Consider the following 24,866-nt stretch of genomic DNA (forward strand, 5'->3'; position numbering starts at 1 on the left):
ACTGTCTGTCTTCCTGGACGCGCAGTCGAGCTGCACATGTGGCTTTCCGGCAGATCAGCGTGAACTCACAGCGCTACTCTCCTCAGCAGTGTCGCAACAGGCCAGCAGGGCTTCCAGGTCCGGTGTAATAACACGTGTGTGTGTGTGTGTGTGTGTGTGTGTGTGTGTGTGTGTGAGAGAGAGGGAGAGGGAGAGATCTCGCCTGTAGCCATTACTGCTGTGAGAGAGGTTCTCACGTGGCTCCATCCTCGACCTGGAAGAAGCGTCATCTCCTCTCTTCTCCTCTCCTCTTATCTCATCTCATCTGATCGGAAGGAGATCTCGATCACGTTGTAATCCAGTGATCTTCTGCAGCAGTGAACTTCAACATGTCGATGAAAATGGCATCTCTGATCCTCGAGGACGGGAGCACGTTTAAAGGCCATCTTTTCGGTGCCAGTATCTCAGTATCTGGTGAAGTTGGTAAGTCTTGAGTTAACTTCCTTGGAGGAATAAGATGCTAACCAGTGAAGCTGCTAAAATGCCCCCCTCATTATTGGCCTGTTTACATTTGGGATTGAGAATGTACATGTGTGTGTGTGGTGTGTGATGTGTGGAATACAAAGCAGCACTGTTGCTACCTGGAGGGAAACTCTCATGTTCCACGTGTTCTCAGATTTCATGTTAGACTTTCTCTCCTGGACCTAAAGTACCCCTGCTCAGGGCTCCAGGTGGTCTCAGAGGGATCCCTCACAGTTTACTGTGCACATGTGAGCACAAGATCTCTCTACACAACACACAAAGCTGTCCTGTGTTCCTGTGTTCCTCATGCTGTAGGTCACACAAAACTACAAACTACAATAAGGACACACTTCATAGCTGAGACCCACAGTTTTCCAGAGTGAGATGAACTCCAGTGCATCCGCCACTAGCTTTCCAGAAAGGTCCACCCAGATGTTAATTAGCATCACTGAAATAAAAAAAAAAAAGATGAATAACTACATCAAGCTATCCCACCTCCAATTGTAGAAAAACCTCTAACTGTATATATTTTTTTGCATTAGAATTGTATTACTACTAGTCATTTTATAGATATCTCGAATCAACTAGTAGGAATTATGATTAGGAATGCTCTTGAGCTCTATTAAACAATATGCACTAGTTGAAAATTATTTTTTGTGTAGTCACTTTTGTTATTATTAGTCAGAATTTCAATCCTAGATCGCCATATGTAATCCTTACTAGTCAAAACTCAGCTATTTTCACTCAGCCGTCCCCCCTCAACACGCCACTTTTACACACAATTCCCAGCCCGAGATCTCAGAAACAGCACAGAACATCTGAAACTAGACCCGAAAGTTCACGCATTGGAAAAGGAAGGCACATTTATTTTCTTTTTCTCAGTCTTTGTGTAGGAAACAAATATGCAGTGGTATACACAAGGACTGTTTGATTTGCAGTATCTACAATACTTCCCCCTCTCCCAATCTTTGCAATGCTTCTTACAACAGAAATGGTTCTGTACATATCAGACACACTGTCTGCATTTACATTGCAGAAATGGATTAGATTTAATTTTGTTTTATTGGTTGTGAAACAATATTGTTGCAGCCACATTCAGTTTCTAAGCTTTCCCCTAAAACCTCCACCGTCAGACTTGCTTTCTAATTTGCAGTGAAAAGATTTCCTGCTACAGGTCAGTTTTCAGAGCCTTATTAATATACATGAGTAAAAATTGTACTGTAAAAACAAATTATGTAGTAATACACGATAAATGGCTTGCCATAGAATCCCGCTTCAGAGACCCTAGACTGTTAAGAGTAACGAAAGATGACAGCAGCAAGGCAGATAAAATGTATGCACAATTTTTCAGGCCAATTTTGCTGTCACAGTAAAAAAATGTACACGTAAAAGAATTATTTTGTCATGAGCTGAGATTCGTTGTGTTAGAATGCATAATGTGATGCACTTACCACAGTTTTAGCTTTAAATCTATAGTTATTCACTGGATAATGAATGAGACTTAAACTATCCGCAGTGCGATCTATAGCCTATCCAAGTGAGACGGGTAATTTTTGGGTATCCGTGTGGTGCCACCCATGGCAATCTGTAGGCTAGCCATGTGGGAGGCCGTCCTCAGAAGTGATACTCAGGTGAAAGAAGCTCCAAACACAAGGTAACACAAGCATTTCGCACCCTGGGACATAAAGCGGCCAGCCACTCCACCGTCAACAAATCTGACTGAACGCATGAGAATGGGGCAGAGACAGCATCTAAACATTGCAGTTTACTGGAACTCTCTATGCCACGAACTCTCTAGACCTGCGCCTTTACCCAAGAGAAAATCTATTAACCAAAAGCTTGGATGAACACACAGGTTTTCAGACTAGACTTCAAGAAAGTCCTGACTCTAACTGGAAGGCTGTTCCATAACTGTGGGGCTTCGTAAGAAAACACTCTGCCCCTGCTGTAGTCTTTATTATTCTAGGTACTAATAAAGAGCCTGCACCCTTTGACCAAAGCAGACACAGAGGATCAAATAGTCAGGACATCTGTGCGAATCTTTGGCTTCATCTGTATGTTGTAGTTTGGCTAGTGTGGTACCTGGGTAAAAAAAATGGTGAATGAGCTCAGCATGGGTTCTTCGGTACGTCATAGTTGCACCGCCAGGTGGAGCAGCGCTATACCGCAGGCTTATACAGCATTATTGCATTAACAATAATGTTATTGAACTTGAGTAGTTGGGCAGCAATAATATAATAATAAACATAATGTGTCAGTGACATAAACAATAGTTACTGTTTATTAGTGTTGTAATATACAGTATGTAGTGAGTGTGTGTATTTTTTCGATTCCAACCACTTCTGTGAGAATCACAAATGTGTCTATGCCCCGAATCATGAGTTGGTTTTGTTGTTTTTGCCAAATTCCCTCTTTTTTCCCTCTCAGATGCTTCTGATTTTTCACATCAGTTCTATTTTTTGCTATATTTTTCATCTACTGTTGAATGAAAGCCTCATTTAAAATAACCAGTTGTGAGGGATGTTATCCACAATTGAGTGTTACACAACTGGAATCTGAGTTGTAAAGGAGTTTTGGTGTGAACAACACCTTGAGAGTTCATCAATGGAAAGAATGTCCAGGAAGAGACCTGAGCTCCCTTTAGTCCACTTTGAGTGTTGTGAATACCGAAAGCACTGAGTGTCATTTGCAGCTGGTTCCCTTGCAGGTCCGCTTTATACATATTCAGGACTGAATACGGATCGTTTAAAGATACCTATACATGCTGTAAACTCCCTTATATACACCTATTTGAGTAAGAAAAGGTTTAGCTTTAAAACTGAATATAGCCATGCTTTTGTTGATCTATAAAACCAATTATCTGTAAACTCACGTGTGATCTTGATAACCCAAGATTTCGTAAAGTTTGCAGAAAAGCAGGTCAAAGGTTCTGTTGCATTCAGTGAGTGGCACTAATCAATGTCAAACTTCGCTGCTTTCTTCACTATCTTTTGTCTCATTACAACACAGTAGGCAAAGGTCTAATAAGCAAAATTGGTGAAGTAAGCAAGATTTTCTACACATGCGTGAAATGTGATGTGATGTGGCTTTTGTTATCTTCAAAATAAAGCATCAGTGGTATTTCTCCTGGCCACTGTTATGCAATTCTGTTATGGAGTACTGATGCTGGTTTTGCAACTTTGTGAGCAGTGAAATTCCATGAGTTGTGTTAGCATTGCCTAGCTTTAGGACTGTAATTGTAGACTGAAAGAATGATTGTACAGCTACATGCAGGAATTGTATATGAAATATCCAGTGATCATAGGAAAGCTGGTGGTTTTACTTAATGATATATAGAAGTTATATTAGAGAAAGATGTCATTGTTGTGTCTTTAAACAAATCCAAAAGGCTACACACAGTCTGCTAATATGCCATATTATATTATATTATATTTCTCACATAATTTTCTTTATTTTCAGTTTTCCAGACAGGAATGGTGGGATATCCAGAGGCCCTCACTGACCCCTCTTATAAAGCTCAGATACTGACTTTAACCTACCCCCTGATTGGGAACTATGGTGTACCCAATGATGTCAATGGTGAATTTGGACTTAGCAAGGTACATAACGACGGTGCTTATTTTCACTATATCACATACCTCCTGGTGTCACTTGTGTCGATTGATTCATGTTGCTCTGCCATCACTCCCACGTGCAATTTCAGTGGTTTGAATCGGCCAGGATCCATGCTGCTGCTCTTATAGTCGGGGAAGTTTCTCAGAATCCCAGCCACTGGAGCTCAAACAAGTCTCTAGATACGTGGCTCAAAGAGCATGGCATCCCCGGGCTGCAGGGTAAGATGCTGTTACTTCCTTAAAACAATTGGTGTGTATGAATAAATCCCAAAAGTAATGCACTACAACTAATGCTCTGCTGTTAAAATGATGCCGTGATCGCTCCTTACAGCAAGCCCTGTGATAGCTTATTTTAAAAAATTATTAAATTATAATGTTATACCGAATCAGCTAATGTATTCAGTATTTAAACATATATAAATATTCACTCTTCTGCCAATCACCTTTCCATTTACTGCATATTTAAATACTGAAGACGTTAGTAGAAGTGATGTACATTTTTAATCATTTTTAAATACACAAATACATGCTTGATTTTCATTTTAGAAAAAAAACATGTTTTGTTGGAAATACAATACAATACAATATTTTTTTTTTAATTAAAATTTGTTTAAGAAGTTACTTTGGTCTAAGATGTCTCTGTTATTGTTTTTCTTTAAGGTTGTTAGTCTTTTAGAGCTATATTTTCATCAGTAGGGGAATGAGTTTGGTTGTTCTGTACAACAATTTGCAAAATAGTCTTAAAAACCAGGATGAAAAATCATGATCATGTCGTGGATTGTGATCCTGTCTGAAAAAATCATATATGATATGATATGATACGACATCTTTGCCAGATCTTTTTTTCTGTATTAGTGTGATGTTCGCTTTAGAGTTACGCCTGCACGTTTAAAAGCACATCGTTTATGTGAAAAACAGGAGTTGACACGCGCGCTTTGACCAAAAAGATCCGGGAAAAGGGCACCATGCTCGGGAAGCTGGTGGTGGAAGGGACCTCAGCAGACAGCATACCTTTTGACAATCCTGATACTCGGAACTTGGTGAAAGATGTGTCTTTGAGAGTAAGTTTTGATTTACGACTTGCCATATACTGTGTAGTTTAAATGGGAGTTCTCTCTCTCTCTCTCTCTCTCTCTCTCTCTCTCTCTCTCTCTCTCTAGGCTTTTTACTTTAATGCACGTTTGTTTGATTTCTGTAGGAACCCAGGGTTTTCAATATGGAAGGCAGTGTAAGGATCGTTGCAGTGGACTGTGGTATTAAGTACAATCAGATCCGCTGCTTGTGTGAGAGAGGTGCTCAGGTCACTGTAGTGCCTTGGGATCATCCTCTGAATGCCGATGGTGAGCCATGGAATAAATTTATTGATGTATTATTTATGTATTCCTAGCATTTACTTGAGCCATGCTTTTAATTCCAACCAGTGTTTATGCCTTTACTATACTTTATAAAGCTTTATGATTGCCTTGAATGTTTAAGGGTTTTTTTATTATTAAAAACAGGATATTCAGCACAGAGAGGTTTTTACTTGACCAGTCATTGACTGCTGTGTCTTTCTGTTTCTCCAGACTTCGATGGACTGTTTATTAGTAACGGTCCTGGTGATCCCAACTATTGCAAGGAGACTATAGAAAACCTGAAGAAGATCGTGTGTGTGGAAAAACCCAAACCTGTGTTTGGAATTTGCTTGGGTCATCAGTTGCTGTCGTTGGTTATTGGTGCGAAGACGTACAAAATGAAGTAAGTTCATATTCTTCGCTTTGCTTTTGCTAACGACCAAAACTGTTGGTGGAATTCGCGGTTAAATCCCATTTTGTGTAGAAATTAATGTAAGTGGTTTGTTCATAGACATGTGTAAAAGTGTAACTACCAGCTTATGCAATTCGGCTTCTTCATTACACGTTTGATAAATAGATCATCCATGTTTATTGCCTAAGCAGAACCAGATAATGAGTTGTTAATGAGCATTGCTTACATTTGGATAAATAACTACTATCATAATTACATCACAAGGTCAATAGAGGCTTTTGGCAGGAGTACAAAACAGGCCGCATAGCTTTCTTACACCTCAGGATTTCCCAGGCTTTGTCCGTGTTCCCTTGGGAGCAGCGTGTTGTTGAAATTGCCTTTTGTGCTGAGCGCTGCAGTTTTATCTAGATACCGCTCTGGTGAGAGTCTGGGACAGATCGCTGTGTTGTTCTCCTCCTGGCCCGTGCTCAAGGCCAGTTCAGATGCCAGTCTTCCCCTTTCAGTGGAAATTGTGCCAGTGTAGCTGCGTGTCAGCGTGACCAGAAACCTGCGCTTGTTGTTTACAGACGAACAGCTTGCTTTGTCTAATATAATATTAGATTGTACAGTAGTAGCAGATTGTCAAGTAACTTGTATTTAAGTATATCATTATTGATCTTAAGCATTATGGAACATTATTAAAATTAAAACATGCACTATGAAGCAACTGAAAACAAATTCATTCTTTTTTTTTTTTTTTTTTTTTTTTACTTTCCTATATTACTGTATTAGACAGAGCATTTCATCCTGCAGGAGTCGACATTTTGCAAAAGACATTTTATCTTACAAAGCTAACGTGCAGTAGTTCGTTACCTGTAACCTCGTTATCCTTACGCTCAGAATGCAGCCAGCTGTCTGGTGGGGGAAAATGCATGAATCTGATTGGTCAACTCTGTTTCTCACCATAGCAGCTGATAATTAATCAAATATGATTAACAAACTAAAGGCTCGAAATGACCTTTCCTTAACATTACTATAGCTCAATTAGTATAATTTTCTCCAGTGCTTCTCAGGGCATAGTGGTAGCATTCATGTTTAATACAATTACAGTTCTTCCAGGTTAGGAACTCAAGCCTACTTCAGTTTTAAATCCGAACAAAAATACGAATAGTACAGATAGTAGCACTGTGTTACGTCCCTTATGTATTGTCTTCTGCGTGGTCTAGATACGGGAATCGTGGCCATAACCAGCCTTGCATCCATAAGGGTACAGAGCGCTGCTTCATCACATCTCAGAACCATGGATTTGCAGTGGATCCTCAGACCCTTCCGGATGACTGGGATGTTCTCTTCACCAACGCCAATGATCACACAAATGAGGGCATTGTGCACAGCTATAAACCTTTTTTCAGGTACTTAACCCTAAGAGTAATCACATGTGTTGTATGGTTACAGTGTTGTCAGTGTATGTTTATGGTTTCTGCAGCGTACAGTTCCATCCTGAGCACATGGCTGGACCCGCCGACTTGGTGAGCCTTTTCGATGTGTTTTTGGATGTCGTCCGAGATGCCAAAGAGGCCAAAGCTGGCAAGTCAGGTGAGCTTTCTGTAGACGGGTTAATCAAACAGTTTAAAAAAAAAAAAAAAAAACAGTCTACTGAATTTGAATTTGAAAATGAGCTTTTTTTTCCCCATGAAGTGCACAATTTATTGTGCTCTAAACTCCTGTTAATTTATATCTATGAAACATGAGCCATAAGATTGCAATTAAAATGATGTAATTTCGAATGGACTTTCTCTCATTTGTATAGTGAAGGAGAGGCTGACGGAGCATCTTACCTTCCCTGGATCTCCAAAGCCAGAGGACTTTGTTCGGCCACGCAAAGTGCTCATCCTGGGTTCTGGAGGTCTCTCTATTGGACAAGCTGGAGAGTTTGATTATTCTGGCTCTCAGGTAAATCTATATACTATATAAATTCTGTATAAATCTATCTAAAATAAGTCCTAGAAAAGCAGGGCTTAAGTGTCAGTTCAGCAGATATTGTTATTCTAGAGTGAATAAAGGATAATTAGAGTAGCTCAGTGATTGGCTCATCGGGTTTCTCGGTGATACTCGCATCCATGTATGAAAAGGGATCCCATACATTCACCATCTTTCTGGTGTTTTTTTTTCTTTCAGGCAATTAAAGCGCTCAAAGAAGAGAACATCCAGACTATTCTCATCAACCCTAACATTGCCACAGTGCAGACCTCCAAAGGCCTCGCTGACAAAGTATACTTCCTTCCCATCACGCCAGAATATGTCACACAGGTAATAAATAAATAAATAAATAAAATCAATATCACTGACCAATTATACAGATCAACACGGTAGTCAAGTTAATACCGAGGCTTTTCAGGACTGACTCAGCTGTGGCTTTCAACTATTCTTTAATTGCTAATTTTAAAACTGAATGATTTTTTTCAGTCTTTCTACAAGTTACATGCCTTAAAGCAGACGTGTTCAAACTTTTTCCCCTGACCATGACATTAACGCGAGGACGCCGTCTCAGCTCACCTTATAAGCGGAGAGCTCAGAACACCTGCCCAGCTGTCAATCATTTCAGATTCATATGTGATTGGCTCATTTGACTATTTCATTAAGGGAAAAAATCCCACATGATCAAGAAGTTTCACTGTATGTCATATTTTCCAAACGATTTTAAGTGTGGAAATATTATTAGCGCCCCGCCGTTGCATAGGCTACTGCTGTGTCACTGCGAGATCCTAACATTGAAGTTTTGTGATGATGGATCAACGTGTAACCTGTGAAACGTGCTGAAAGATGATTGGCCAATGGTGGCCATGTTTTTTTAGATAATCAGGTCATCACTTTACAAAACTCCACTTGCATATTAGAAGAAAGATGCAGTGTACTACATTTCAGCTCAGTCTGATTTACTAATCTGTTCCCTGTGTGTGACCACGCCCCCAACTCATTTTCTGTGCTTTACACAGATTTGGTTTTGGCCTTAATATAACTAAATGAATTGAAATGTTATATGCACATCCCAGAGCAGCATCCTTTCGTTGATGTAATTAGAGGAACACAGGGATGTCCGCTAAGCCAGTGTTTCTTTACACAGTGTTGGAATCATTAGCTTCCACTTTTCGAATAGACAAGTATTAAGGGAGTTAATGGAGGAGAGAAAGAACACAAACTATTGCTTCATGCGGATGATATCACTGACCCAGAACTCTATGGCATTCATAATAGACACTATTCAGAGACCCTCGGATCTATCTGGATACACAGATAATAGGTTTCCTTAAAGACCTTTGAGTTTTACAGAATAGCCAGTGAAGTGTGTACTAATACTGAGAGTATCAAGTAACACTGAATTTCTAGAGAAGCCCTGTAACACACCCTTTATTTCCTAATTACCCAGCATTCCTTGTCACATGAACCTGTACAGATTCATATGTATTTGTTGATCTGCCTCATTTCCATGAACTTGATCTGATTGTACATCAGTTTTATTTTACAGTTTACTGTCAACTGTTTAACTGGAGTGTGGAAATAAAACCGAGAGCTATGCTTGTTTGTAAGTGCAAAAGCATGAACAGAGCCTGTCTTTGGCCAGTTTGAGTGAGACTGCACCAGTTACTTGCATGTTCCTACAGGGACCAGATTTTCAAGTTTCATGCTGACAGCTTGGTGTTAACCCTGCAAATGCCTGCTGAAACCTGCTGATGGCGGCCATGTTTCTTTTTTTTTTTTAATGATCAGGTCATTGTCAAATATCTACATGCAGTTTCAGCTGGATCAGACTTACACTTCCTTAGAAACTGTTATCTAAACCTAACTCCAAAATTGGAGCCCCATAAATTGTCCTGAGTTGCAGCAGTTCGAGTAAAACCAACTTCCGCCTCACTAGGATTGATTAGTCTCTGGCGGCCATCTTGTTTCCAAATCTCAACATGCTTTGGGTAGTTATTAAGGGAACAGGCTCCACTTTAGTGAAGATAGACCGAAAATCCTTGGACTCATTTGCAAAAGTAAGTTTAGCATAAGTTTATAGTGGAAATTAATAATGTGAATGAATTTGGGATTTATGGCATGAACCCAAGGAATAAGAGGAAACTAAGGGACGTTTTGCTTGTATTTCCTCATTTGTGAGTCACTTTGAATAAAAGCGTCTGCTAAATAAATAAATGTAATGTAATTCTAACATTTTTCTGTATAACTTATTGGCCAAAAAAGTAAACCATTGCACTATACTGCCACCAAGAGGCACAATATGGTGACTTTGTTTTTCCGAGTAGTGGTTGATGTACCGCATCTGCCTACTTACTGGAGATAATATTAATCATGATTGTCAGCTTCTGGATACAAGCTTCTGAAGGGGAGGAAGGGAACACCACACACCACAATGCAGAACAGAGTGGATGGTATTAGGAAAGTTAATGTAGAACTCAATGTCGTAATCGAAAACACAAGGCTTCTGAATGTCTTGATGGACCAATCCAACACATCCACCTCAGGAACAGGAAGTGTTACGATTGCTTGGACCTGGAGTGCACACTTGGAGTATCTCATTAGCTTTTTCACAACATCGGTGCATGTTTTACATCAAGCAGACTTATAACGCTGATACTTATAATTTACAGAGCAGAAATAATAAAGGCATGTGTGTGTTTTTGACACAGATGTGGCAGTTTTGAGTGAAAAGAAAAACCGAAGGCATTTTGCTGATAAATGTGCTCAAGGTTTTTACTTGCATGTTCAGCTCCCTGTAGTCTCCAACGGATTGCAGTCAACTCCAGAATTCTACATTTTCTCAAAAATTTTGGCAAACGTTTACCCCATACATTTTTCCAATGCTGAGCAAATTGCAGCTGACAGCAAAAAAAAAAGAAAAAAGCCATAGCAATGAGTTCAATGGGAACTCTGTTATTGAGGACAACAGAGTGTGAAATGGTTTGATTTTTGGTCCCGTCTATAAACCAGGTGATCAAGAATGAGCGTCCTGATGGCGTGCTGCTGGCGTTCGGGGGTCAGACGGCTCTGAACTGTGGAGTGGAACTGACTAAGCAGGGCATACTGGAGAAGTATAACGTCAGAGTTTTGGGAACTCCAGTGGCCTCTATTGAGATGACTGAGGACAGGAAGATCTTTGTGGAGAAAATGGAGGAGATCAACGAGCATGTTGCGCCAAGCGAGGCAGCCATGTCTGTGGACCAGGTCAGCTCATCCCTCATGTGATCATTGTATAGCAATCAGTCTCACTTTGCAAAGGAATTTTTTTTCCCCAATGTTTCCACAGATGAAAAGATTTGTATAAATTAGCATTTTCAGTGCAGAATCTCTGTATGTGCAGGCTGTAGCTGCTGCTGAGAGGCTTGGCTATCCGGTGCTGATCCGCTCGGCCTTTGCGCTGGGTGGACTGGGCTCCGGTTTTGCTAACAACAAAGAAGAGCTGATCACGCTGGTCATGCAAGCTTTCGCCCACACATCCCAAGTCCTGGTGGACAAGTCCCTCAAGGGCTGGAAGGAAATTGAGTATGAAATCGTACGAGATGCTTACGACAACTGCATCACGGTAATAAACATCCCAATCATACTTATGATCTGTGCAGCGAAGATCGTGTTAATAGCGTTTGTTCAGTTTAACAGCAACTTCATATTTCTAGGTTTGTAACATGGAGAACATAGACCCTCTTGGAATTCACACAGGCGAGTCTATAGTCGTGGCTCCTAGTCAGACGCTGAATGATTATGAGTACAACATGCTGAGGAGCACCTCCATCAAGGTCATCCGGCACCTGGGGATTGTTGGCGAGTGCAACATTCAATACGCTGTCAACCCAGAGTCTGAGCAGGTAACAAACACGTGCTCATGTGAAGATTAGATAGATTTAGGTCTGAATATTTAGGTGGAAGCATCATCTCCTTTTCCTACTGATACATTTATAAATGCATGAAACATAGAGCTGTTCTTCGAAACTCTCAGTTTTATTTCTGTCACTCTGTCTCTCAAATGTGCTGTTCCTCATTATAGATTTTCCTCCATTTTAGCATTTGCAGTGCAGCATTCCATACTCTCCCTTATGAGGAAATACTTCAACCTCGCCCTAATTTCTTTTTCATTAAAGTCAGATTGTATAGAATTGCTCACTCAGGACCACCTTTCCCAATTCCCATTTATAGCACGTGAAACACAAATATCTGATACCTTGATTTGTGAACTCAAAAAATACTGTTTGTCTCCCAGTACTACATCATTGAGGTGAATGCGCGTCTCTCCCGGAGCTCAGCTCTGGCTAGTAAGGCCACAGGATACCCGCTGGCCTACGTCGCAGCTAAGCTTGGCCTAGGAATCCCCCTCCCTGTCCTCAAGTAAGTGATACGACAGAGAAGCAGCAGAATTTACCATAACCTTTCACTTCGGCACCTTTTCCTTATACTTTTTCTTTGTCCAGAAACTCTGTGACCAACTCCACTACTGCCAACTTTGAGCCCAGTCTTGACTACTGTGTGGTGAAGGTTCCTCGCTGGGACTTGAGCAAGTTCCTTAGGGTTAGCACCAAAATTGGCAGCTCCATGAAGAGTGTCGGTAAGGCCACATACGTTATTCTTCGTGCCATTAAAAGGTTACAGTTTTCAAATTAGGTCTTCGTATTTGACAGTTAAGATTTTTATTTTGCGCTGGGCGCACGAGGAAAAGCCGTTGCCCTCGCATTGGGAGATTGAGTTTGAATCCTGATGATGCCACCACAAGAGGCCAGAACTTAATCTTTTCATTTAATAATCCAGTGATTATAATACATTTATAAATTCGTTTTGCTTACAATTTTAACGCATCCCTCGTGTTTTCCCATTTCCAGAGCGAGAAGTTAATAGTGTATTGCATATCTTGTATGTGTGTGTGTGTGTGTGTGTGTGTATGTGTATAGCCATAAGGGTAAATCAATACAATACCCCAGAAATATCTGCCTATATTGAGTGATGTGTGATGCTTTATGTGGAAAGAATGAGGAGAGAAAAACTTTCTTAAACACTGGAACATTTCCGTTAAGGGTGGCGTTCAAGCGATTTTAAATTTCTTTTTAATTGCTTGTAAAAAAAAAAAAAATTGTAGGTAGCTTGTCACTGATGAGCAAAACATAATAAATTGTGTGTATGCTGGCTTTGTCAAATTTTGAGTGTGCAGTTATACCCAAGATAAAAAAAAAAAACTAAGGATCTTATTAGCTGGATGGATGGATCTGTGTTAATGCGTGATCACGGTCATAAAATTTGGACAAAGACTATAAAATTGTTTATTTCCCAGGGGAAGTGATGGCCATTGGGCGCAGCTTTGAGGAGGCTTTCCAAAAAGCTCTCAGGATGGTAGATGAGAACTGTGTTGGCTTTGACCATACCATCAAACCAGTTTCTGAACAGGTTAGTCCTAACGATTAGATTAGAAGATGATGATGATGATGATTATTGTAAATCGTGGTTTATATACTTGTTCAAATTAGAAGCTCAAAATCTTCTCTCTTTTGCTCATCAGGAGCTTCAGATTCCTACAGACAAGCGGATATTTGTGCTGGCTGCAGCCCTGTACGCCGACTACAGCATAGATCGTCTGTATGAGCTGACCAAAATTGACCGCTGGTTCCTGTACAAGATGAAGAACATCATAGATCACGAGAAGCTCCTGGAAACATATAATCAGGATGAAAGTGCAATGCCACCTGAGGTGATGAGAAGGGCAAAGCAGCTGGGCTTCTCAGATAAGCAGATTGCTCTGTCTGTGCAGAGGTATGTTCTACTTCTTTGGCATTTTCTTCTGCGAGGTCATTACTATCATGCAGATGTTTAATGTTCCTGTCGATTTCTTTCACTGTCTTCAGCACCGAGCTGGCCGTAAGGAAGCTGAGGCATGACTGGAAGATTTTGCCTATGGTGAAGCAGATTGACACGGTGGCTGCTGAGTGGCCCGCACACACCAACTACCTCTACCTGACTTACCATGGCACGGAGAGTGACGTAGTCTTCGAGGAGCCTCATGTCATGGTGATCGGCTCTGGGGTCTACCGCATTGGCAGCAGCGTGGAATTCGACTGGTGTGCCGTGGGTTGCATTAAGGAGCTTAGGAAGGTGAGTCTTCTACATTTACTACTATTCCCTGTTCTCAATGCCTTATTTTTGCGGGTTAGTTTCAGGTCATTTTGTGCGGTTTTGGCGATGTAGTTGGGGTGGATGTTTTTCTGAGACCTGGCAACACTGCACACTAGTGTTTAATTTCGTTGCTTTGGATGAATCACACAAACAGTGTTTCATTATTAGGTTTCAGTTATTGTACTTTTATAATTGAAAATAAGTCACATGTTCAGGCAATACTTATCTTTGCTGTATTGAAAATGTATCATAAATCATATCAGATTGGAATGTAGTGTATCGTTACACTCCTAGTTAACACGTATGCTGATTTAGATTCTCATTAACCTTGCGATTTGATTCTAGATGATGTTTACTAAACTCCAACACAACTCTGCTAGGTTTAACCTGCTAAAGCAAAGCAGAAATACGCCAAAAAAACTCTGAAAATGATTCATTTATAATTATGATTCTTTTTTTTTCTTTTTTCAGATGGGCTACAAGACAATAATGGTGAACTACAATCCCGAAACGGTTAGCACAGACTATGATATGTGCAACAGACTCTATTTTGATGAGATCTCTTTTGAGGTGAGTGTTGGTTTGGAGAGTAAAACACAGTCAGTTAGAATAATAATAATAATAAGGCTTTCATTCTAAACATTAAATCGATGCCTAAATATCAGTAACACGCTGATGTACTCACGTATTTAGCCATGTTTATTTTCTCCCTGGTCTCTCAGTATTAAAGATGAGTTGTCTAAACTTTAGTGTGTGTTAGAGGTGCTAGGCCAATAAGAAATTCTCTCCTTAGCAAGACAGCGCATCTTAGATGGCCAGTTGTTACCTTTCAGTGTTTTCTTTCCTCACTTCATCACTTCCTCAAACCTGCACCTTAGGATGCGAGGAACGGATGCAGGAAAAAGAAACAAGAGCAGGAATCGGGGGAAAACTTATTTGCCAAATGAGCCGTTTGCTTAATAAAACATTACTTTGTAGGCTTTACTGATTGAGGGCAATCAGTACACATCTTGTGTGTGTATGTTGATTAAAAAGCAATCACCTGTAAATAACCGGGTGTGTTGCACGACGTGGCTGATTTGCATTTGCAGAATTCAAAACTCTGTAAAAGGCTACTTTCACAGAACACAAAATGGCTGAAAAAAGAATAATGTGGAAGTACATTTGACTCACGTGTATGAGAATAAAAAAATATTATTTCGCAACATATTCAGTGGCGTCACAGCACCTGAAATAGACCAAAATATGGAGAGAAATTACGGAGGTGAATTCGGTGTCGTCCATCCAGTGCAGTATAAGTGATACCAAGCCGTGGCCATGATGAAGCTTTTTTTAAATTTGACAAGATGTCAGGGGAAACGGAGCTCTCTTATAAGCTAGCTTTCATCCTCCGGGAAAAAAAAAAAATCACACTGTTCTCATCGTCCACTTTATTAGGAACACCTGTACACCTATGCAGGTCAAGAGCTTCAGTTAATGTTCACATCAAACATCAGAACGAAGAAAAAGTCTGATCTCTGTGACTTTAACCGTGGCATGGTTGTTGGTATCAGATGGGCTGGTTTGAGGATTTCAGAAACTGCTGATCTCCTGTGATTTTCACACACAGCAGGCTCTAGAGTTTACACAGAATGATGAGAAAAACATCCTGTGAGCGGAGGGTCTGCAGGCTGAAACACCTCGTTGATGAGAGAGATCAGAGGAGAATGACCAGCCTGGTGTTCACACATTTTATTCACATCATTTTCCTGTTTTGTTATTGTCTACATAAGCCGTATGTTTGGTTAGTTATAGATAAGGAAGGTAAGTTGGCGTTTGCTATTTGATCATTACTTAGTTCTCAACACTGTGACTTGAATCTTAGGTGGTGATGGATATATACGAGGTGGAGAACCCAGAGGGAGTGATTCTTTCCATGGGAGGCCAGCTCCCCAACAACATTGCCATGTCCTTGCACAGGCAGCAGTGCCGCATCCTGGGCACCTCGCCCGAGTTTATTGACTCAGCCGAGAACCGTTTTAAATTTTCTCGGATGCTGGACACCATTGGAATCAGTCAACCACGCTGGAAAGAGCTGTCTGATACAGAGGTACTTAAAAACATACCATTCTATCTTCTAGTCTTCTTGCTAACTTGCTTGAGTTCATTTTATTCCTGCTGGCCTTTAAGACTTTAATTCCCCTCTCTAGTTCATATGACTTTTTTTTTGGATTCCTGCTTGTGAGCTTTTTCCGAAATAGACAAGCAATACTCATATTTAGTGGTCATAGTAGTTCTTCCTTCTCCTTCCGTGTATAGTCAGCCATGCAGTTTTGCGAGGCGGTGGGCTACCCGTGCCTAGTGAGGCCGTCCTACGTGCTCAGCGGAGCTGCCATGAATGTGGCCTACTCTCACAGTGACCTGGAGAAGTACCTGAGCAGCGCTGTTGCTGTGTCTAAAGAGCACCCTGTTGTTATCTCCAAATTTATCCAGGAGGCCAAGGTCAGTTACTTTCTGGGAGTCACATGCATTTACCAGTAGTTTCAAAGTAATTCTAAGAATTAGCAGTGGGAATAAGTGGAGATTAACAAACACTATGTGGCAAAAATAAGTTAAAATGTTTTCAATTGCCGCGGTATTGTTGTAATACAATGTTCTGAGATGCCAGAAGGATTGGTATTTCTTGTAGTCATTTTGTGCTCTGAAGAACTGTAAAACTGTTAAAGATTACAGTTTTACATGATTAAGAACTAAAATTTTGTGTGAAGTTTTGGTGAATTTGTCTCGCTCTGTGCTGCAGGAGATTGACGTGGATGCTGTAGCGTGTGACGGCGTGGTCATTGCCATCGCTGTCTCCGAGCATGTCGAGAACGCCGGAGTGCATTCTGGGGATGCTACGCTGGTTACACCACCACAGGACATCAACCAGAAGACCATGGAGCGCATTAAACTGATTGTGCATGCCATCGGTCAGGAGCTACAAGTCACAGGACCATTTAACTTGCAACTCATCGCCAAGGTGAGATGATCTACTACAGGATGTACAGCTAAGCTGACTTTGGTTTAGGTCATGCTTATGATCTTGTTTCTTCTGGGAGTAGAAGTGAGCTGCTTGTTTTCCAGTCGTTTTTTCTACAGATTGCGGAGACACACATTCTAATACAACTTATTCCATTTAGTTCAAATTTGCATGACAGTTCTAATGACAGTTTTTCTGTCTTATTTTTGTTTTATTTCTGCGTTTGTGTGTGTTAATTCAGGATGACCAGCTGAAAGTGATTGAGTGCAATGTACGAGTCTCGCGCTCCTTCCCTTTCGTCTCCAAAACACTGGGCGTAGATCTTGTGGCTTTGGCAACGCAGGTCATCATGGGACAGGAGGTGGAAGCTGTGGGACTCATGACGGGGATTGGCATTGTGGGAGTAAAGGTAAAGAGCCACTGTGGACGAGCAGCAGCGTCAGGCCTAATGGGAACAAATATAAAAGAGACAGGTGGTTGCTGAACTGCACAAATCAGGAAATGGATATAAAAAATACACATGATTATAGCAAATAGTGGCATAACAAAGTTTTACTGAAACAATCGGGCAAATAGGAAAGTGAGGAGGGAAAAAAGAGCCAAAGGATCACAGTAGAAATGCCCAGTTTAGTGAATTCAGCTGTTAAAACGGCACTTTTTAATAACAGCAAGCTGAGAGGATCTCACAAAACGCAGTGCCTGAAGCGTTATTTAAACTACAGCTGCATGTTGTAGTTAGATTTGGACATGCAAACCATGTTTGGTGCAAAAGTGGTCTCCATACAAGGAAATGCACCAGATACCCCACTGTAAAATATGGTGGTGGATGATTTGAAACAGTTTAATGGCTTTAAATTTGCACAGAAATGGTTAAAAAAAACCACAAAATTGCACAAAATTAGCAATGACCATCTCAGTGAGTGGTTTTGAATCCTGAAGAAAACCTGTGGTCCAGATTAAAGAGATAAGTCAATCTACACAAACCAGGGAATATAAGGAAGCTTACAATGTACAAGCGTCTTTAACCTTAAAGCACATTACAAAAATAGATTCATGCTCTTGTACTCTCCGGGGCAAGACGTCACAAATTTAATAATTTTAACGCTGCTGATCATTTTGAAACCAATGTTTTGTAGGAAAATCTTGCTAATCCTTTTGAGTTTGTAAAAAATGTATTCAAATATAACTAAACAATGTCAGTGAAAGTTTGAGCTCAAAACTGACTTCTTGCTTGTCAGTGTTATTCTTTTTATATATTCAAATTGTGCACATTTTCATGGAGAGTGCCAATAATTCTGGGCACTGTAGCTGTGTGCGGTCAGCATGGTCTGCCTCGCTTAGCTCTAAGTGGTCGTTCGTGGGCTTTGCTTTTGCTTGCTCTCTAATATCAGGATGAAGCCTCAGCTGAATGTGTGTGATCGTGTGTCTCAAAGGTTCCACAGTTCTCTTTCTCTCGGCTGGCCGGGGCGGACGTAGTGCTGGGAGTGGAAATGACGAGCACCGGGGAGGTGGCCTGCTTTGGTGAGAACCGCTATGAGGCGTACCTGAAAGCCATGCTCAGCACGGGCTTCAAAATCCCTAAGAAAAACATTCTCCTCTCCATTGGCAGCTACAAGGTATCCGAATCACTTTACAGTAATTCATAGGTTTTTTTTTTTCTTCGTTGGTGAAATATTGACTGGTTCCTGTTTTTGTGCTAAACGTTTCATGTATTATTTTTACTGTCTTTCTGTTTTCAGAATAAAAGCGAGCTGCTGCCTACAATTCGGGCTTTGGAGAGTCTTGGGTACAATCTGTATGCCAGCTTGGGCACCGCTGACTTCTACACCGAACATGGCGTCAAAGTATGGCGAACACGTGCACGACTTCTCAAATAGTGTCCTAATATCCAAATATGTCAAAATATTGTGTGTTGCCCCAGAGTTTTTATCTGATCTGCTTTTTATTATTGCCCATAAAGCCAGGTGTAGATGTAGAAGCATAGAACGTAACATTGTCGGATAGCTAAGGGACTTATTTAGCCTGATTTGATTTATCTATCTATATTAAGGATTAGCATTTTAGTTGACCATAATAATATTACAGAATCGATGATCTTACATTCACTTGACTCTTATCCCTAGGTAATGGCTGTAGACTGGCCTTTTGAAGAGGAAAGTGACTACCCCAACAAGGACAAGCAGAGAAACATCATGGACTACTTGGAGGAGAACCACTTTGACATGGTGATTAACCTGTCCATGAGGAATGCAGGTGGTCGGCGTTTGTCCTCCTTTGTCACTAAAGGATACCGTACCCGTCGCATGGCCGTGGACTACTCTGTACCTCTAATCATCGATATCAAGTGCACCAAGCTCTTTGTCCAGGTGAGAATCTGCTCCTTTCAAATCCTCTTAGTTGTTCTCTGCTAACTGTTTGAATGGTGTGCTGATGTAGGAATTAAATTTCAATGCTGTGGTGCAAACTGAAACTCTGTACACGTTGTTTTGGCAGGCGCTGAGACAGATTGGTCAAGCTCCTCCCATCAAGACTCACATCGACAGCATGACCTCCCAGAAACTGATTCGTTTACCTGGTAACTTCCAGCAGTTCTGTTCTATCACATCTTCCATCATGTATAAAGTGTGATTCAAATATATTCTGATATCACTAGCTGCTTTTATTATTGTGTACCATTTAACCTGGATTCTGTTCCTCTAGGCCTGATCGATGTCCATGTCCACCTGCGAGAGCCTGGTGCCACCTACAAGGAGGATTTCTCCTCGGGCACAGCCGCCGCGCTGGCGGGAGGCATCACCATGGTGTGTGCCATGCCAAACACCAACCCTGCTGTAATCGACCCCAGCTCTCTAGCCCTGGTCCAGAAGGTAATGTCATATATTCCTCAAACAAGAATCTCCAATATATTAGATATGTTTTTACATTTCCCTTGCTTCTGAATGCAGTCCGGTGTTTCACGTCATATTTCTCCTTCTGTCTGTGTAGCTGGCGAAGGCAGGATGCCGCTGTGACTACGCTCTGTACGTGGGAGCGGTTTCCGACAACGCCACTATTCTGCCATCCATTGCAAACGCCACGGCTGGTCTGAAGATGTACCTGAACGATACTTTCTCAACGTTAAAAATGGACAATGTTTCCTTGTGGATGGAGGTAAGGAGTTAGCTAGTAAACCTGGATACGGGCAGCCATGATTTAACAGTAGTGAAAAGCCATAGTGAATTAATACTGTCAGTCTGTACCAAGTAACGGAGTTTATAAATAATATAATGGGTGTGTATCACTAGGACTACAGGGAGTAATGATCCTTTTCTATGCAGCATTTCGAAAAGTGGCCAAAGCATTTACCCATAGTGGCCCATGCGGAGAAGCAGACCGTGGCTGCCATTTTGATGGTCGCTCAGCTCTACCAGAGACCTGTTCACATTTGCCATATTGCCAAAAAAGAGGAGGTAAGACGCCAAGCCTCTTCAGGCTACAGCATATAACTTTTAGTTTTGATCAGACAACCTGAAATTCCTTGTGGTGATTCTTTTTTTTTTCTCGCTAGATCCTGATCATCCGAGCTGCAAAGCAGAAGGGCATCCAGGTGACGTGTGAGGTGGCTCCTCATCACCTCTTCCTGTGTGAAGACAACGTGTCTGTTCTAGGGGACGGCAGGGCTCAGGTGCGGCCCATGCTGGGCACCCGAGAGGACATGGAGGCTCTGTGGGAAAATCTGGATATCATTGACTGTTTTGCCACTGATCATGGTAAGGATTGGGTTGCACTGAATAAAATCTGTTACCCTAAAATAATATTGGACAAGTTTCAATGCCTAATTCAGTCAAAACGACACTTTATAGCAAGTATGCGTATTATGTGATGTATCCAACTGCAGCTCCTCACTCAGTGGATGAGAAGGACTCCGAAAAGCCTCCACCAGGCTACCCAGGCCTGGAGACCATGCTGCCTCTGCTGCTCACCGCCGTCAGCGAAGGCCGTCTCACCATTGACGACATCATCAAACGGCTCTACGAGAACCCAGCTCGAATCTTCTCTCTTCCTCCTCAAGAGAACACCTACGTGGAGGTCTGTGGTTAAAAATGACAGTATCTGACTCCCGGAATGGTTGGTTGTGACAGGTTTAGTGAATCAAGATCACTAAAAAGTTTAAAATTCATCTTACATGATGAGTAAAAATTGTAGGTAATATAGCATGGAAAAAAAATGTTATGGTTTTCTTATAAAGCACTTTTCAGTTCACAGAGATGCTAATTATAAAGACATAAAACAAATGTCACACATATAAACATACAAAGCAGAGCAAAAGGTGAAGTGTTGAGGAGTAGGAGAATTAGTTGTAAGATTTGTTTTGTAAAAATTGCTTTTTAAACTGTTAGAAAAGACGGTTCAGGTAGATTTGTTTTTTTATTATTATTATCTTTATTTCAAATATTATGTTTAATTGAATTAAAACTAAATATGGCCAGGTTTGTCTATTGGTCATAACAAAGTATATTTCCTAGGTGGATTTGGAGCAAGAGTGGATCATCCCGAAGCACATGCAGTTCACGAAGTCCAAGTGGACTCCTTTCGAGGGCATGAGGGTGAAGGGTAAAGTGATGCGAGTCGTGCTGAGAGGGGAGGTGGCCTACATTGACGGACAGGTGAACTTGGGTTTCATGGGAAATTCTTAGGTGCATGATGGTTACAGATAATTTTCTATATAATTAGTTTAACCACCTTTGTCTTGTATAATCCTTTCAGGTACTGGTACCTCCTGGTTACGGTGAGGATGTGAAGACGTGGTCATCCGTTCCAAATCAGTCATCAGTCCCTGAAATACCCAAAGATGTCCAAAAGGTAACACTAAAGTTCCCGTGTGATGCTTCTCCATTGTGAGAACGCCGCCTGCATTTTCTCCCTTTTTGTTCAGGAGGATATTTTTTCATTTTTTAAATTTTTTTCACTAACGCATTTGTGTGTGTTACACAGACTCCCGAGCATCCTCGACAAGCGACTCCCAGTGAATCTCTGCGTGCTCGAGCTGCGAGTCCACGCAGAGCAGCCGGGGACCGGTTCATGCTCCCTCCTCGAGTCCATCACACTTCTGATCCTGGTCTGCCACCAGGTACTGATTTGGGCTTCATTGGTTTAATTTCCCTATAATATCGTTGCTTTCGCTCCATCCAGTTCACGCCTTTTGCGGCATGTTTGTGTGTGTGTGTGTGTGTGTGTGTGTGTGTGTGCGCGTGTGTGCGCATTCATGCATGTCTCGCAAGCGCCGCCAACTATATCGCACTCACTCTCTCTGGTTACTGAACACACAAAGAGACACGCATAAGTAGACTGGCGGTAATAAGACACAGGTGAGAATCATCACACTTTACCTGTCGGTTTGACCCGCCTCCTCTCCGTCCACCGCTGACGCTCGACCACGCCCCCGCTGCTGTATATTTACAGTAAAACATGGGATTCCAACATTCAAGCGTTTATTTTTGACATCCCTAAAAAGGTGTAGAGATGCTTCAGGGCCATTTTTAATAGTTTTTAAAAGTTTAAAACATTAAACAATTTATAGATTTTAATTTACGTTACATTTTCAAGGGTATTTTTAGACATGTAATTGTTTCTTCTCGTTCTCAGAATTGGCTCCTGTTGCAGAGTCGTGCACACACCCTCCTCCACTAGCCCGAATTCTGTCACCTCAGACGAGCCAGGCTCCGGCCGTGTCTCACATCCAGACCTCGCCTCTGCTTCACCCGTTAGTGGGTCAACACATCCTTTCTGCGCGCCAGTTCACCAAGGAGCAGGTGCACGCATTTTTACATTTCTTATGGCATATTCGCTGCAGCATTGCGGCATTCCTCAGAGTTCCCTTAAGCTGTCATGTTTGCAACCTATAAATTAAAGTGAAAAATGGTAAGAATCATTTTGGGAAAGAAAAAGAAAAATGTACAATAACCTAATGGCATAAGTGTGTGTGCACGCCCCTAAACTAATGCATAGTAATGTAAAGCAGCTTCAGATTTTATCACGGCATTCAATCATTTTGGGTAAGAGTCAGTAAGAATCAGTCTGGCACGTCTTAACTTAGTAATATTTTGCCGTTGTTCCTTGCAAAAGCATTTTAACTCTCGTAAATTGGAAGGGCATCTCCTGTGCATTGCAGTTTACAGGTTCACAATAAAAGTAGAAAAGGTTCTGATATGATTTATCCTAGTTTCATATTTTTTACATCACAAAAACCTGCCATTTTAACAGGGGTGTGTAAACTTTTTACATTCACTGTATAGTGACATATAGTCAGGTCTAGAATTACTGTGAAGACATGGAGGATGTTAAAATCAGGAGGAAAGGAGCAAACACTCGCGTGCTGATTTGAGTCGAGTTGAGAATGGGTTCCTTTTAAACAGCATTTTATTGTAATGCACGTATAATTTTCCAGGAAGATTTTTTTTAATAATGATGCAGAATGATCATTTTAAGAACGATGAGAAACGCACGCAACGAATGTGCAAGGTAATATTTTTAAACGAATTACAAATAAAAATGAAAACTACCTCGGATCTAAACTCTTCAGACTGTTGTGTGTGAAAATCCAGGAGATCAGAAGTTTCTGAAATACTCAAACCAGCCCATCTGGCACCAGCGACCATGCCACAATGTTTGATGTGAACATTAACTGAAGCTCTTGAACGGTATCTGCATGATTGTATGCTTTGTGCTGCTGATGCGTGATTGGCTGATTAGATACCTGCATAAATGAGCAGGTGTACAGGTGTTCCTATTAAAGTGAACGGTGAGTGTATGTGCTAATCTATAGGTAGATATTTAATGGATGATCTCAGTATTAAAAAACACATGACTGCCATCAGCCAATCAGCTTTCATAGAGGTTAAAAAAAAAAAAAAAACTTGGAGATATCTAATAACTGGTCCTGCTTGTGATTTCAGATGTCCCACTTGTTCAATGTGGCTCACACACTTCGTTTAATGGTTCAGAAAGAGAGGAGTCTGGACATCTTGAAGGTAAGCTCTCGATGCTTGTCGAGAAACTAATCATACTGTTACAAAAACACAGAATCCTGCTTAGAAATATGTTCACTGATGGTCTCAAAAGAAGGAAAAGCAACTGAAACTTGTTTTTGGTATTAAAACTTGTACTTTATTCCAAATACTGAGCACTTCATAGATGCAAAGCAACTTGCAGATCCTCCAACTCACATTTAGTGGAAAGTTCTTCACAAGAGCGAGCTACTGGAGCCTGACATGTAGTTATGTGCATCATCAGGGCTACTCCAGCATCTGACATTTAAGATTTGTTTTAGTTTTTTTGGGTTTGTTATATTCTATGAAGGTCAGAAAAGTTCACTGGACACTCGATCAGAATCTTCTTCTCTCTTGGATTGCTTCTGAGACCCTTTAAGCGGCGCATCATTATAATGACTGAATTTCTGGGAAGATTTTCTTCCACTAATTATGGAAAGCGATCATTTAGGAACAGCAAAAAACGTGTGCAGTGAAGTTTATATGTTTAAAATGAATTCGGTTATTATTTTGCGGAGAGCTCTGTGTGCACAGCGTGCACTCGCATTAGGCTTTATGGAACAGAGGATCCATAAATAAAAGCATTTTTAGTGTTTGCACAGAAATATCGTAGAAATATGGTGTTGAGGTCGGGCCATTGATGAAACAAAAGACACGTAGTGTATCTTGACCTTTACTCTATGAGCAGGTTGCCAGGTTCATGCATCAGATCCACGTATTGCAGATGAGTACTGTAACTCATAAACGCGCACCACTGTTGGTGGAGAAGGTGTTGCATTTTATTTCCTAAGCGATAGTCACATCACCAGGCTTCTTTAGTAGCTTAGATCTTTTGATGATTCATACCAGGAA

General features: G+C 41.1%; 1 protein-coding gene across 1 annotated transcript in view; it reads left to right on the forward strand.

The window, feature by feature from the left end:
- The window catches only part of cad (carbamoyl-phosphate synthetase 2, aspartate transcarbamylase, and dihydroorotase), a 28,399-nt gene continuing 3,533 nt past the window's right edge, over positions 1-24,866 (forward strand). Inside the window, exons 1-37 of the mRNA XM_034302046.2 lie at positions 1-462; positions 3,961-4,100; positions 4,205-4,334; positions 5,034-5,176; positions 5,314-5,455; positions 5,681-5,852; positions 7,067-7,252; positions 7,327-7,436; positions 7,651-7,793; positions 8,019-8,150; positions 10,830-11,063; positions 11,200-11,421; positions 11,513-11,701; positions 12,094-12,218; positions 12,302-12,435; positions 13,153-13,265; positions 13,378-13,628; positions 13,721-13,967; positions 14,460-14,558; positions 15,853-16,077; positions 16,287-16,469; positions 16,768-16,986; positions 17,228-17,395; positions 18,420-18,602; positions 18,726-18,830; positions 19,110-19,352; positions 19,480-19,561; positions 19,687-19,853; positions 19,972-20,136; positions 20,304-20,435; positions 20,534-20,735; positions 20,864-21,054; positions 21,492-21,632; positions 21,733-21,828; positions 21,961-22,096; positions 22,612-22,778; positions 23,922-23,996. Coding sequence (XP_034157937.1) covers positions 369-462; positions 3,961-4,100; positions 4,205-4,334; positions 5,034-5,176; positions 5,314-5,455; positions 5,681-5,852; positions 7,067-7,252; positions 7,327-7,436; positions 7,651-7,793; positions 8,019-8,150; positions 10,830-11,063; positions 11,200-11,421; positions 11,513-11,701; positions 12,094-12,218; positions 12,302-12,435; positions 13,153-13,265; positions 13,378-13,628; positions 13,721-13,967; positions 14,460-14,558; positions 15,853-16,077; positions 16,287-16,469; positions 16,768-16,986; positions 17,228-17,395; positions 18,420-18,602; positions 18,726-18,830; positions 19,110-19,352; positions 19,480-19,561; positions 19,687-19,853; positions 19,972-20,136; positions 20,304-20,435; positions 20,534-20,735; positions 20,864-21,054; positions 21,492-21,632; positions 21,733-21,828; positions 21,961-22,096; positions 22,612-22,778; positions 23,922-23,996 — 5,886 coding nt within the window. The 5' untranslated portion in view covers positions 1-368. The remainder of the gene's footprint in view (positions 463-3,960; positions 4,101-4,204; positions 4,335-5,033; positions 5,177-5,313; positions 5,456-5,680; positions 5,853-7,066; positions 7,253-7,326; positions 7,437-7,650; positions 7,794-8,018; positions 8,151-10,829; positions 11,064-11,199; positions 11,422-11,512; positions 11,702-12,093; positions 12,219-12,301; positions 12,436-13,152; positions 13,266-13,377; positions 13,629-13,720; positions 13,968-14,459; positions 14,559-15,852; positions 16,078-16,286; positions 16,470-16,767; positions 16,987-17,227; positions 17,396-18,419; positions 18,603-18,725; positions 18,831-19,109; positions 19,353-19,479; positions 19,562-19,686; positions 19,854-19,971; positions 20,137-20,303; positions 20,436-20,533; positions 20,736-20,863; positions 21,055-21,491; positions 21,633-21,732; positions 21,829-21,960; positions 22,097-22,611; positions 22,779-23,921; positions 23,997-24,866) is intronic.

The sequence above is a fragment of the Pangasianodon hypophthalmus genome, chromosome 30 (assembly GCF_027358585.1).
Source record: "Pangasianodon hypophthalmus isolate fPanHyp1 chromosome 30, fPanHyp1.pri, whole genome shotgun sequence".
Classification (NCBI taxonomy): Eukaryota; Metazoa; Chordata; class Actinopteri; order Siluriformes; family Pangasiidae; genus Pangasianodon; species Pangasianodon hypophthalmus.